Source organism: Pecten maximus, chromosome 1 (genome assembly GCF_902652985.1).
Source record: "Pecten maximus chromosome 1, xPecMax1.1, whole genome shotgun sequence".
Taxonomy (NCBI): domain Eukaryota; kingdom Metazoa; phylum Mollusca; class Bivalvia; order Pectinida; family Pectinidae; genus Pecten; species Pecten maximus.
Genome location: NC_047015.1, coordinates 31,552,759 through 31,567,467, shown reverse-complemented (window position 1 = coordinate 31,567,467; position 14,709 = coordinate 31,552,759). Strand labels below are relative to the sequence as shown.

The 14,709-nt window shown below is 34.3% G+C and overlaps 1 protein-coding gene across 9 annotated transcripts in view; it reads right to left on the bottom strand.

Moving 5' to 3' along the window:
- LOC117330404 (E3 ubiquitin-protein ligase SMURF2-like) overlaps positions 1–7,650 on the bottom strand; it is a 53,835-nt gene extending 46,185 nt beyond the window's left edge. For all 9 annotated transcript variants that reach the window (XR_004533347.1, XR_004533346.1, XR_004533337.1 and 6 more), the window contains exons 1-2: positions 7,517–7,650; positions 5,887–5,925 (exon numbers count right to left, since the gene is read on the bottom strand). Coding sequence is in view for 1 of the 9 variants with exons in the window: in XM_033888671.1 (XP_033744562.1) it covers positions 5,887–5,925; positions 7,517–7,574 (97 nt within the window). In the remaining 8 variants the exon portion in view is untranslated. The remainder of the gene's footprint in view (positions 1–5,886; positions 5,926–7,516) is intronic.
- Positions 7,651–14,709: the final 7,059 nt, after the last annotated feature.

Sequence of the window (14,709 nt, the reverse complement as noted above, 5' to 3'; positions counted from 1 at the left end):
GTGTGGCCCTGAAGGGAGCTGCCATCACACAATGCCTCACGCTATGTGATACAATGCATGTGTACAATCAGTGCACGGGTGTAAATACAAATTTGTACTGGCCTGGGTAAATAATTATGGAAAGTTACCTACAAGGCTGATGTATATAAAAGGAGGTGAAGGACAGAGTTTAATTGCATCAATTCAAGACTAGATCTGTTTGTCTTATTGAAGGAAAATTTCTGGAGTAAACAGCAAATCGGCCAAAATATGTACAGAGAAAACCTCTTAAGGGAGCTAGACTGCCAGTATTTACTATGGAAGGTGTTTAACCCTTAGTGATGTACATGTATTTGAATATATTTAAATATTACATGCATGCATATGTAAACATATGTTTATTATATATGTTAACCTGATAAGTATATTTAATTTGCATTTAACTGAACTGCTAATCAGTACTGATATTTTACAGTAATGTTGATTGCAAATGTCTGTCTGTAACTGTACATGCAAACAAATTTAAATCCAATTTTGTTACTTGGACTACAACTTTTACACAGTATAATTCTTTTTCAAAATTTTAGCAATTATTTCATTTCTTAACATTAATCCAAATTGAAATTAAGTACGAAATGTATCGCATATAAATCAGAGATGGGACTATTAAGTGATCAACAGCACATTCTTAGGACCAAGGTTGTTGGAGTTACTTCCCTTGTAATTACTTTCTGACTTCAGCTATTCAACAAGTAATTAGCTGGTCCTTAAATATCCGATCACTCACTGGCATATAGAATGCATTTTGTGCATACAGGTAAATGTACACAACAGTGATGTTTTAAGCTTTAAAAACTCTTCAGTCAAAATTGGTAGGATAATCAATCAAATTTAATGGTATAAACCACACAAACACCTTCATCTTGTTAAATTCAAACCTAGGACATTTCTGTTTTAACTTCACAACAGGGTTATCTGAATGTTTGCATATATTGGTAATCCAGACACAATTCATCAAAGCCAGCACCAAATGGGATGATTTTCAAAGCAAACATATGCAATACATTGTATATGCATCCATTCCTTAAAATATTTTGCTTACATTAAGAACAGTATTCACAAAACAATATATTTACACAATCAATAATTATATACAGATTTAAATGAAGACTAGAAATGTAAGAAATAACCATACACAGAAGTTATTAATTACAAAAAAAAAATTACTATAAATAAAGGTAAAATTCTCAGAACAAAATCATTATTTTTATTTTGAAAGAAAGATATCATTTTATTTGTGTGACATTGGAAAAATAGCTCTAAAGGTTTTTGGTGTTAGTATCTAAGCAGTATATTAATAATTTGTTAAAATATTATGCAGGTAGATTGGATCACATAAATACTACAATTACAATAGATCTATTTTTCTATTATACCTATTTTAAAATCGTACTATAGGGCTTAAGATTTTTTGAGAATTGACTCACTAAATTTGAGCTGGACACAAATAGTACTCGTCTTCCTTGTACACCTCATCACCCATGATTATTTTCCTTTTTCCATCATCATTTTAATCTATATACTAAAATTAAAACTGAACCCACTAAATTTTCCAGAATACAAAACTTGTCATTCAAATCAAATTTTCTGCATCAAGGTTTTTTGGTACACCATAGTGTACATCTAGGAAATACATATTACGGTTATGACTTGTACAGTTTTCACATTTCCAAACTAAAAAGCCAAGCTTATAATGTAAGAATTTATATCATAAAACTGTGGAGCAGCTCAGAATAACCTTGTGTTCACATACAGGTCGAATTCCAGCTCCATAATGTACTGGTTGTGGCTAAATATCAATATTCTTGTCATGTTGTTCACATTCTGTTTATCATACTTTTGTTGACAGTTTTCATTCAAGGTTTTTCCTATATAATCGTTTGATGAATTTCCATTCATCTTTTCTTTATACAATCAGTGTGTGTTCAGTCATGTAATCAATACACCAATCAGTCACTAAACATGCACCGTCCCAACAAACACAAACAAGAGATATACAGACTTGTCTGGGGAGTATAAAGGAAGGGCTAGGTTGTCACTAGCAGATCATTATTCTAGTTAAATAGGCCATGACAACAGGTAGCAATTAACACAGGTAGATGCAAAAGTACCGAGCATTATGTACACTGTACACAGTAATGAGACCTGACACATTCTCAATACTGCACTAAAAATAAAGTATAACTGATCATGATCATGAGGCAACTTGACTTATATATAGGTCATCCAATTCAATGACCTATTTTTGGGTGGTCACATATATGGGTTAATTGGTAATTACCATCAAATGAATGTTTCCAGGTCCAAACCAGAACTGTTGGCCAAAAGCTATATAACACCAAGTTACTTAGTAACTTACCCATATAGAATTGTAGAAATGTTCATAGAAATTGAGGGAAAGTATGGGCAATGTTAAATATTACAATTACACTGTTTCTTCTTCACTGATGTAACACTATCACACCAAATCTGAACAAAATTGATCCAAGGACTGATGATCTACTGCTATATGGTATACTTCACATCTGTACTACACTCACATATATCTCTTATAAAGTTGTTTATCTACCCGTCCCCACCTCCAAACAATCCTCAATTTACTTTGACATCAAGTTCTACATCTACTTATATAAGACATGAGATGATGCACCCTGGTCAACCAGTCCACATAAAACTGTATATGACATGATGAACCATCTTAATACCCATTGAAAAGTAGTTCTGCTGGGTATATATTTTAGCTACACAGGTGTATATGGTCAATATCACAACCTCAATCAATAGACAAATCTTCAGTGCTGACTTTTTACTATATGGCTGACCCCTAACTGGAGACTCATGACCAAGGTATACACTGTATTTAGGTGTATATATCTTGGTACAGTAGTAAAATGGTCCACATACAGCCTTAGTGACTCATCATCTGTCAATTTAACCCTCTGAGTGCTTTGATGTCAACTTTAGTTTCAATAAACAAAATTTGCATATTCTGAACTGGAAATAAAAAAATATCAAAATGAAAAACCTGTCAAAGTCATTATCTCGGGCTACATGTCAACAACAATAAGACTGAACCAGATTTCAGGTCACCATACATTTGTAATCATATATATAAACATTGTTTATAGCTATCACCTGTTCATAAAAAAACATCTTCTAAAAATGTGTCCATCATACAAATATTGGAGTTTTATAATAACAGTATATGAACATTTCAGGGTTGATAGGGTGTAATGTCAGACTTGGGAGCAAAATAGGTATGGTTCCATGTGTGATCAGTATGTAAAACAAAGTGCTTCATTGTTACCAATACATGTATCTAATACCATAATAGGCGAGACCCATTGTATTTTATTGTGTTCTAGTGATTGATATAGAAAATGTTTTGTATTATTGGGCAAGTTGGGTGTCACAGTGTCATGTAGGTCGTAAGGGTTTGATTCCCCAAATGAACCTGCATGATCATGTGCTTTCTCGGAGTACTCTGGTTCCTCCCATGTTAAGACCCCTTGCACACATCCATCTGGGCCAAAAAAACATGTAGCGATCCTTCCCTGGCTCTTACAATACATTTCACTGCCATTATATTTTAAACCAATTATATAATCAAAACAGTCTCCTTGACCCGATCAGAGTGATCTATAGAGTTGTACACTTACTACAAGTGATGCCCTGTTGAACACTACCCAGGGGAAATCCATCACAGTAACACAATGCATGTGGTGGGAACTTAAAGGTTTCTTTTGCCATTATGTTCAAAATATGTGTTGTTTTACCAAAAGTTTGAAGCAAGAAGATGCCAACAATCAAAAGAGAACAGATCATTGAAAACTTTGCAAAACAGCAATTACTAAATGTTACCTGGTATATATGTGCTAAAAGATGGTTGCCTGTTAGCCATTATTTTGTATCAGTCTCAATATTCAACATACACAGTATAACTAGAGACCTGTGGAAACATATATATATATGAAATTTGAACAAAAGCGACAAAGGACCAAGGGGATCCAAAAAATGAAAGATATTCCTGATACTTCTCAATATGTAACATGTACAGTAATAAAGATTTTTTTTGTCCTCCGATAAAGGGTGTTTAGAGCAATCCACTGCCTGGTGATTATTTTCCCTAGAAGTTCTAAAAGTGACTAGAACTTTCAGTAACTAATTTTTGCTTTTAATCATTGTAGTCATGTGTCATTCTCTTTAACAAATAATGATTGACATTATACTTTATATCCAGTATATCTCACATGTTAACCTAACCAGAAGATGCAGTCTCAGTTCCTTCTCCCTATACATAACCTCGGCCAATATACAACATCTAATTTGGAACATTAATGATGGCTTCTGCATTGTGAAATTGGTCTTGGACAAAATGAAACAAGCAACATATTTAACAAACAATCACCAAGCAAGTATATATAATGGATCACCTTATCACCTTGATATGTTTTGTAATTGTCTTGTAACTGGTTTTCCAGTAGCAACACTACAACAGTTGTTGCTTTATCATAGCTTCAATGATACTTCACTTTAATGATGACTTGGCATTACTGGAAGTTTATCTAATTTTCTTCAAACGTACTAGACTTACTAGAGTAACTTATTGTCTAAGCACTGGCACCATTGTGGTATCGAATCATGATGCCATTCACAACAAAATATCATAACGAGAGATGGTAAGAGTTTGAAGTAACAGAACTATCTGATAATTTACGAAATCAGTACAGAAAGGATGACAAAAATCTATTTATAGTAAGAGTGAACTCAATTTGGATTCAGGAGATCAAAATGAAAATTCTTCAAGAGATCGCAGTTGTAACTATATAGAAGTTTCAAGGCACTCAGATATAATAAATGAAGTTGGTAGTGACCTCAATTTTGACCCTTGGCGTACGTAGAGGTTGAAACCTAAATTTCCCCAAAAGATGATGGTTGTAGTGTGGGGACTTTTCTGGACTATGAGAAAATTAATTAAGTCAATGGAACGTTAACAAGGACATCAAAATTTATTTATAGTTTCTGTAGCCTTGATTATAAATTCAGGGGATGAAACCAAAACTTTCCCAAAAGCTGATGGTATGCGTAAGTGCATTGAGTTTCCGGACAATCCTGCAGTTACTGAAATCTGTTGAGCATGGAATTCAAAAATCTATTATAGTAACAGAAACCTCAACTTTGACCCCAGGTGGTTGAAATATGAACTTGTACAAGAGATGATGGTTGTGAGTAAGAGTATGCTGAATTCAGTATTGAGAATCCTTGAAAATCTATATATATAGCAAGTGACCTCAATTTCATCATCAGGTGGTTGAATTATAATAGAAAGTTTTTGGACATTTATAAATTAGATCATTATTAAAGTCTGTAGGATGACGGTGTTGAAAATCTATTTACAGCAAATATGACCCCATTTTACTGTAGGTGGCTGAAATGCAAATTGGTGCAAGAAGGTTGTAAGTGTATGAAGTTTCAGGACAATTGGATCATAATTAAGTTGATAAACCAAGGACCTTATTTTTGACCCCAGTTGGCCGAAATGCGTATTCGTGGTTGTGAGTTATAAGCGTATGAAGTTTCAGGCCAATCGGATCATTAATAACCATTATAAGGTCGGAACAAGCCAACAAAGATGTTGTTTGGTTATGTATGTACGAGGCTATCTCTATATCCCCTCCCGGACTCGTCATGGTGGGGATAATAAACTAAAAGTAAACAAACATTAATAAATCAATCAATGCCAGTTTTAGATTTTATAATTAAAACCCAAATCATACCAATAAAGAACAGAAACTCTTTCCCATAAACAGGTATTGTATATATCTATAATGGAAGGATTGTACTTACGAAAGAAATCCTTCTTGGCTAAGTTTTTGGCACATAGAACTGAAAAATACAAAAGCAACATAAACTTCAACAACAATAGGTAATTTCTTAATTTATGGACATCAACTAATTATTGCAATATATAAATAACAGATTCAACAGTGTTGCTAAATCAAATCATGATTAAACAGTCTTATCCAGGGGGACAGACACAAACATTAATCATGCCTCCTACAAATATACAGTCTGTAGTTCATTTTACTACAATTATGAAACATTTGATATAAATCATTCTAGATCTGGTTGTCGAAAGAGCGGCAGTAAACTTCAATTAAGATCAAGATTATATACAGAAGAAAAGTTTGAAGATATTTCATAATGGTAAAAAATAAGTATTTTTCAGTCAGACAGAACATCAGCTATTAGATATATAGGGCAGTGAAGTTTGAACAAATAACAGTAAAACAGATTCACTAATAAGAGATGAAAAGGCATTTCACATTCCTGCATGTAGTTTCCATATTTACACAGCACAAATTTAATTATATAATACTTACAAAAAATATTTTGTTCATGGTAATTTTAACTAATACAGTGAAGTCAATAAATATCGTCTGCTAACCCTGAATCTACAAAAGTAGGACATATGATCCCAAACCCCAATGCAATGCAGTGATTAAAACACATCACTAGTATATCAAACTCTGGCAATCATAGATCAATTGCGATGTAAATTTGTTGTTTGTTTTGAGGAATTTTTCAACAAGCTGAAATAAATATTTGCTGTACATGTACAGATTAAAGTTCACACACCACTCAATGAAATTGCAACATCTAATATATATGCATGTTATCATTACTCTCATCCTAAAGGAATAGTAAAGTTCAATTATCTACTGTTCTGACCAGTATACATTTACTAAATGAACTTTAATTTTAAATCATTCTGACTGGCCAGACAAAAAGGAATTTGGGGACGACCCATATTGTAACATTGCTCACTACTATCTCACATATATACTGGAAACAAAATATTAATGAAAATATGGATTTACACCTTAAAAACACATTTCAACCAATCTGATTAAAACCAGATCTTAAAATCCACTCTGTTACTCTATGTTCCTGCAGTAGGGAAGGTTAGTAATTCTTCTTAATCTAATCACTTATGACATGAACTATGCAATGGACATGACTAACTCAATCCTGAAACTACATGTACAGATAAGATATCACTTCAAAAAGATAAAGATAAAGAGGGATGTCTTGAAGAAATCATCGCGTAACATTCATACAAAATATAATAAGCAATGAAAACGTGTCTCTACCCTGTGCCTCATCTAAAACAGAAATTTACATTGGGTATCAATTTCCCGATATCAATCAGTCGCTGTCGATATCGCTTCCCTTCAAACAATACAATCTGACAATGGACCGAGTGACTGCGTTTCAAACTAGTGTATCGTTATGGACAATCATATCGAACGAAAACTTGTAATAAAGTGACATATTCTATATATTTATACAATATCGACGGGTTGGGACAAGGCAGCCATGTTTATTTTGGGTTGGAACTTTACAATGGAGCAGCGTTATAAAACTGCGTTTTTCTCTCACAAATGGGTCGGGTTTATTGGTTTGTTATCGGTACCTGTTAAACGAATTTTCATTGTAGATTGTCCATGCCGCCTTGGTCCGTTGCTAGCCATTGCTCCGTGTCATACTCATGATATAAACAGTATCATCCATTCATTTGTTGTCTTTGAGGAGAAAGCACTGGTTCGACTCTCGTATGCAAATTAGACAAGACCAGATCAACTTCCGGTATTGGGTATTCATTAGTGTGGTAATTGCATTTGATTATATAGTATTGTAGAACATTGGTAACATCAATTTGGTTTAGAAAACATACATAAAATATTATACAAGAGCATAATTGGAATCCCTGTAATTGATAAACCACGGATGAATAATATCTATCATGTTATACCTACAAGAACTGGTCCTATGTACCGGATGTGACGTCAACACTCTGATATCTTGATACAGAGACGATTGGGAGGGGGACAGGGTGCGGGAGGAGAGAGAGAAAGTTCGGGATGGGTTGATTTTTTTTTTTTTTTTTTTTGTTACGTTAATTTGATATGCAATTAGCCTATACACTGTACTATCTATCTAGCTTGCGAGTTTTTAGCTTTGTGTGCCCCAAGTAATGGATTCATGATTGAGTCATTTCCTTATAGAATCCAACTGTTAGACAAGGCCTATTATTAAACGCTTATATACTGGACTGTTTCTTTCAACATCGAATTTGTGTGTCGGTAGTTTTAAAAGGAATGCTAGATTGGTTTTGCACGCATGTCAGAGAAACTCGGCACACAAATCCTCATATTTTTAAGTCTCGATATCAATTCAAAAAAGAAAAAAATATCTCCGTAAAATGATTGAGGGATATGCGAAATCCCAACTCCCATTGACCTCTTATCAAACTTTCCTGCCATAACGTTTCACAGATCATGGACGCATATGTTGGAAATGTTGGAATAAAGCGTGTATAAATTCCAATTATCTATAGTTATTGTAAGGGTACATACAGTTTAATTAAAAGCGATATGTAATATATTGATGTAATTTGTGTAAAGATTCTCTGGTTGTGTTTGCATACGCTAGGCCTAATTTTTATGCACGCATTTATATTTTTATTGAAAATATCCTGGTTTTAAATTTACAGTAGATATTGTACCATTGATGGTAAAGAACAACACATGGGCCGATATTGAAAACTAACTGATAACCTAATGGATTGGTGCGAAACCATAAACATGTATTAGGGATGTTATATATGTTTCTGGCGAAACCAATAATTAGTATATGTTTATGATTACAAAGATACATGCACATACATTCATGGACTGGCGCATCATTAGGATATCAATAAAAATCATTAAAATGGAAGTTCTTGTCATTTTATTCATGTAAGCATTGAACTGCTTTCAGTTGGAAGTTATGGGCTGATGAATGCCAACTGGATAAAGGCAAATTTAATGAAGCGCGCTAGCGCTTCATGTTGAATTTGCCTTTGTCCAGTTGGCATTCATCAGCCCATAACTTCCAACTAAAAGCAGTTCAATGCTTATATTTACATTTGACAACGATTTTTGAAGGCTATATCCAGGAATTTTGCTCCGACGATGAATGAACAAATTATTATCGTCAAAGACGGAACAGCCTTTTCAACAGCCATCTTTCGTTATCGCCGACGTGACAATTATGACGTCACTATATTAATGACGTCATACTAAAGATTTGGAGTTATGGACCCATAACTTCCAAGTGAGCTTGGTAACGTTATATCGTGGGGCTGCAGTGTAAATGTAAATATAAGTAAATTTGTCGGTTAATTTATTGAACGTAACTATCCATCACATACGATCTGCGGACAAGATTCAAAATTAGAATGATAAAAATAAACTCCTTAAAAAATCATCATCTACTCCAAATGCCGCTACAATAAATGATACATATATGATGAGGTAACAATTAAGTTATAGAAAGATTGGTCTGTAAAAATCTGAGACAGGAGAAAACGAGCCATTATTATGTTGACTCGAAGTACCTCTCAGGAATAGCTACATGCTATGATCACAAAGTCTACAGCCTGTTCAAAATTTCAATGAGCTGGTTGAAAGCCGTGACAATTCAAAACTTTACCGGACGAACGGACCGATGAAGAGCGCGGTACTATATAAGGGGTTCCCTTCTCCACCAGATTCACATATTTTGTTTACATTTGAGTAAAAATAAACGAAAGAAAGAATATCATTCTACTGTTCAGAATAGAGTTTTAGAACAAGGCCAGTACGTGAGTCAAGGATTATTTGAGACAACGCAAATTATATGATGTAATATGGAAACGTGCCAGACAGGACGGAAGAGGATGTAGCATTAGTAGGACCGGAAGTAATACAGTTTAAATAGTTACGGAGATTAGTAGGATTAACCACCAAACGGAAGTGATGATGAGTGTCAAACTTGTCAAATAAAAACAATAATTTCTGACAGTAAGAATCTGTCCTATTGCCAGGCCGATATATACATATGTGTATATACATATAACGATAAAACGTCAAGCTGAATAATTCGATTTAAGTTGGTGAAAGTGAAGCGGCATCTTATTCGATAATCATAGCACGATATGTCATATGTGTGTAACAGAGAGCATGATTAATTAATCATAGACTCCGCTAGTGATCGAACCCGGGACATCTAGCATACTGGTCTTACGCTCAACCGATCGAGAGCCGAGCGGTATATTGCGGCTAGTATTTACCTATGGAACGCCAAATTAACATATATTCAATTAATTGGACCTACCTTCAATTATTTGAATATATGTTAATATTTGAAGATAGTTTCAATTTAATTGAAGATAGGTTTAATTTAATTGAAGATAGGTTCAATTCAGCTTCAATTCAATTGAAGATAGCTTCAATTCAGCTTCAATTCAATTAAAGATAGGTCCATTATTTGTATTTTTAAAGAAAGGTACAATTGAATTGAACCTATCTTTAATTAAATTGAACCTATCTTCAATCAAATTGAACCTATCTCTAATTGAATTAAACCTATCTTCAAATACAACATATCCTTAATTAAATTAAACCTATCTTCAATTGAATTGAACCTATCTCTAATTGAATTGAACCCATTTCTTATTGAAGATGGGTTCAATTAGTTGAATATACCAGGGGTACTATGGCGCGGGAAGGATGTCATAATTAAATATTTTTGCCTAGGCAAAAATCGAATATTGCATAGGCAAAAATATTTCAGGCTAGGCAATATTCGATTTTTTTGCCTAGGCAAAATTTAATATTCTATTTTTGCATAGGCAAAATTAGAATTCTGATCAATCTATTAGCCAATCAAAAATAACCTTACATCTTTGTAAATACTTACCATTTTTAGCCATCTTATGTTGTATACTGTACAAACGTGTAATAATACTATTAGGGATGCACAATCCTTCTGCTTTTAATGGCAATAAAATACGTCTAAACTAAACGGTTTAATACATATATTCTCGCGGTGTTCAGCTGATCGGACAAGCTGACGGAGGTAATGCCCTACAACCGAACTCGCGTTCTGATTGGCTAGATTTCTTTAGCAACGACGTGGAAGGGTGAATATTGAATCTTGTAAATCGTGCTCGTGAACATCTTCTGCTATCTAGAAACACATACTGTGCTGAAATACTGGAGATCAAGTTTTTAAATGGATTCGTCAAGGTTCAGTCGAAATAAAAATGTGTGTTTTTTTTTAATATAATTTGATTTCAATTTAAATATAAAAAACTGAATTTATTTAGGGTAACAAATCTTACCTTTTGATATCAACGATATCTCTTCGGACCGATTGAACCAGGTCCATCAGGTTGCTATACTCTCTATATTGATGGCTCATTCATCCTACATGAATGACGAGATTGTCCAGACGAAGTATAGGAGAATCCGGAGGTAGTCCTGGTCGTTGCAATCCTCGGTGACCAACATAACAGCAGTCTGGACAATCTGGTCACACTGTCAAAGAAAACGGTCGTGACTGACTGCCACTTTTTTCAAGAACATGATTCACTACGTTTTGAAATATAAATTTCCTGATCCGCTGAATTAACTAGTTCCCTACTAGTTGTTTCATTGGTTGAAGCATTATGAATTATGCCCAGGCAAAAATAATTTTGCTTCGATTATTGCCTAGGCAAAAATCGAATTTAAAAATCGAATTTAAAAAATCGAGTTTCAAATTGAATTTTGCCTAGGCAAAAATATGTAATTATGACATCCTTCCTGCGCCATAGGGTACACACCCTTGAATATATACCAAAGGTTATTATATGGGTCACCAAAGGTCACAGGTAAAATTCTTAATTAATGTGGACCAATGTCGTATACATTTCATATGCATATCTTATAACGGTGATAAGTTATACGAAAGGTAATTATCTGGGTCACCAAAGGTCAAAGGTTAAATCGTTTATCAATGTCGATCAATATCGTGTACATGCCATATGAATATCTAATAACAGTGATAAGTTATACCAAAGGTCATTAAATGGGTGTCACAGGTCAATCAGTGTCGATCAATGTCGTATACATTTTATATGCATATTTTAAAACAGTGTAAAGTTATACGAAAGGTCATTATCAGGTTCAATTAAGGTCACGGGTCAAATTATCTATCAATGTCGATAAATGGTATACATGTATAGGGACATCTTATTTAAAGTGATACTAATGGTCATTATCTGGGTCACCAGATGTCACGAGTTAAAGTGTTAATCAATGTACATAATTACTATATACATTTTATATACACTTCTCATAACAGCCTAATGTGATATCAAAGGTCACCTAAGGTCACGGGCCATTTTATTTTACCATTGTCCATCAATATCGTTTATACATTATAGCATGTAAGCATATCTTATCGCAACGTCTATGACAATATAAACTGGTACCGAGATCCAATACTTTTATGTGGTTCAATATTCAACGGGGTCCATTTTCAACGGGTATAATATTTGGTTCCGTTTTCCACGGCATCCCGGTTCCAACGTTGAAAATGGACCCGGGTTCCATTTTCCACGGGGGTCCATTTTCAACGTTACACCTCCGCTAGGGATAGAACCTGAGACCTTTGGCTTACTAAAACCTAAATTATACTAGCGTGTTGTCAGTGACAGGACGTTAGAGTCGATTTATGTTATATCAGGAAATAGGATGGAAAACAGATAGTAAAACAGTTTTATAGAATGCTTAATTCCTCCCTAATTACAAGACATCCTCCCAAATAGATAACTGATAAACCTACTCATGCTGTCATAGAGGTTGATATAAACTTTCGACCAATGTTCTGTCGTACTAACTTGTTTCGAAACTCGCTCTTTCCGTCCGCTCTAGAATTTTAAAGGGGCCGCGGTGGCCGGGTGGTTAAGGTGTACCGACACTTTATCACTAGCCCTCCACCTCTGGGTTGCGAGTTCGAAACCTACGTGGGGCAGTTGCCAGGTACTGACCGTTGGCCGGTGGTTTTTCTCCGGGTACTCCGGCTTTCCTCCACCTCCAAAACCTGGCACGTCCTTAAATGACCCTGGCTGTTAATAGGACGTTAAACAAAAACAAACCAAACCAAACCGCTCTAAAATATTGGAACTCTCTTCCTCATCGTTACGAAAACGAAAGCATTGAATGGACATTCTAGTAAAGTTCCATCATACTATTTCTCCTTTGGAAGTAGGTGTGATCAGATCTATCAAGCGAGGCTCGGAATGGTACAGCTCTCTGAACAGTTATATTTTCTCAAAAGGCTCGATTGACAGTCCTCTTTGTACATGCAGATTATCGAATGAATCAAACTTCCACTATCCATTACGATGTCCCCTGTATGATAATAATAATACCCAATAAGCTTTCCCTAAAATTATGAATGGTTTGCCTGTGTTCAAAGTTATCAAAGCTTCATAACGTTTCCTGTTAAATACTTTACCTTTTCTTTCAATATCAAAACCTTCTTGTAAGCATAGCACTGGTAACAACTGAAAATGAACTATGATGTTATTAATATTAATTGAAGTATTCTAATTTGAATAAAGATCTGTATTTTGTGGTGACTGATGACAGTTGTAAATTTGATATGTTTAAATATGAATCAGTGTCTAATTGTTTAAACTCTGATATCTGGGACCCCGTGCACTCACCCGTCCCCATTTTCCTGTACACCCCTCTCCTTCTCTAAATTAAGTACATGTATACAGTAGAATCAACCTGTTATCTTTCATATGGTAGTAAATTGTGAAAAAAGTCTATAACAATCATGTTTATTTTTTTCAATTGAAAGCCGAAGTGGATTAACATACGATTAAGCTTGTTTACATATCCGGTTTCAGACTTATATTTTTTAATTAAAAATTTTGTGTTGTAAGTTGAAAGAAAGAAACGAAATAAAGCTTACACTAAAATGTCAGATATACCCCCTAAGAAACAGCCAAGAGTTTATATTAATACCAAACTTCAGACTTTCCAGTATAAATTCATCTTTCATGCCTTCTACACAACGCTCCAGGAATTACTTAGATATATTGCAAAAAGATCATCGGTCACGTTCGGAAGAAGAAAAAAAATCTTGAGAATTGGTCTCTATTTCTCACAGTTATCTGGGTAAGGTGAACGAAATCTTAACACATAGATACGAAATTAAGATTAAGGGACAACTTGAGTTCCCTAAACTAAGATTTAGCTAGTTAAAGTCAATGTTGTCCCGTCTGTATCTTTGGATCACCTTGTGAATGTCCTACGTAATGTATAAGATGGTTGAATTGTTTCAAAATCTGAACTTGAATAACGTTAATGAAATATCGTTAGATTAGAGACATATCTATATATATGTCTCTGGTTAGATACTATATGATACTATAGACACCCAAAACTTTATATCATTTATTGTAATTCGATGTAGATTATATACAGTTCTGTATATTGGAGGAAAGCATGTTGATAAGTTTGTCACAACTTGTGTCCAAACCTCTATTTATGACTAAAGAATATCTTTAAACTATATATCCGAGGTCAACTTAAGCATGTTCCAAAACAGGAGTAATTCAGAATGATGAAGTCAGGCAATGAAGATATAGTCTACTGACTTAGTTGGCAGAAGCTAGCCGACAATGCAAAAACTAATATATAATGGTCCGAATTACTATATATACCAGAGACTTGTATTTCGAACCCAGAAATGATTTAATAGTTAGACTACAGAAGTTGTAAAAATGAATCATTTTCTCGACAC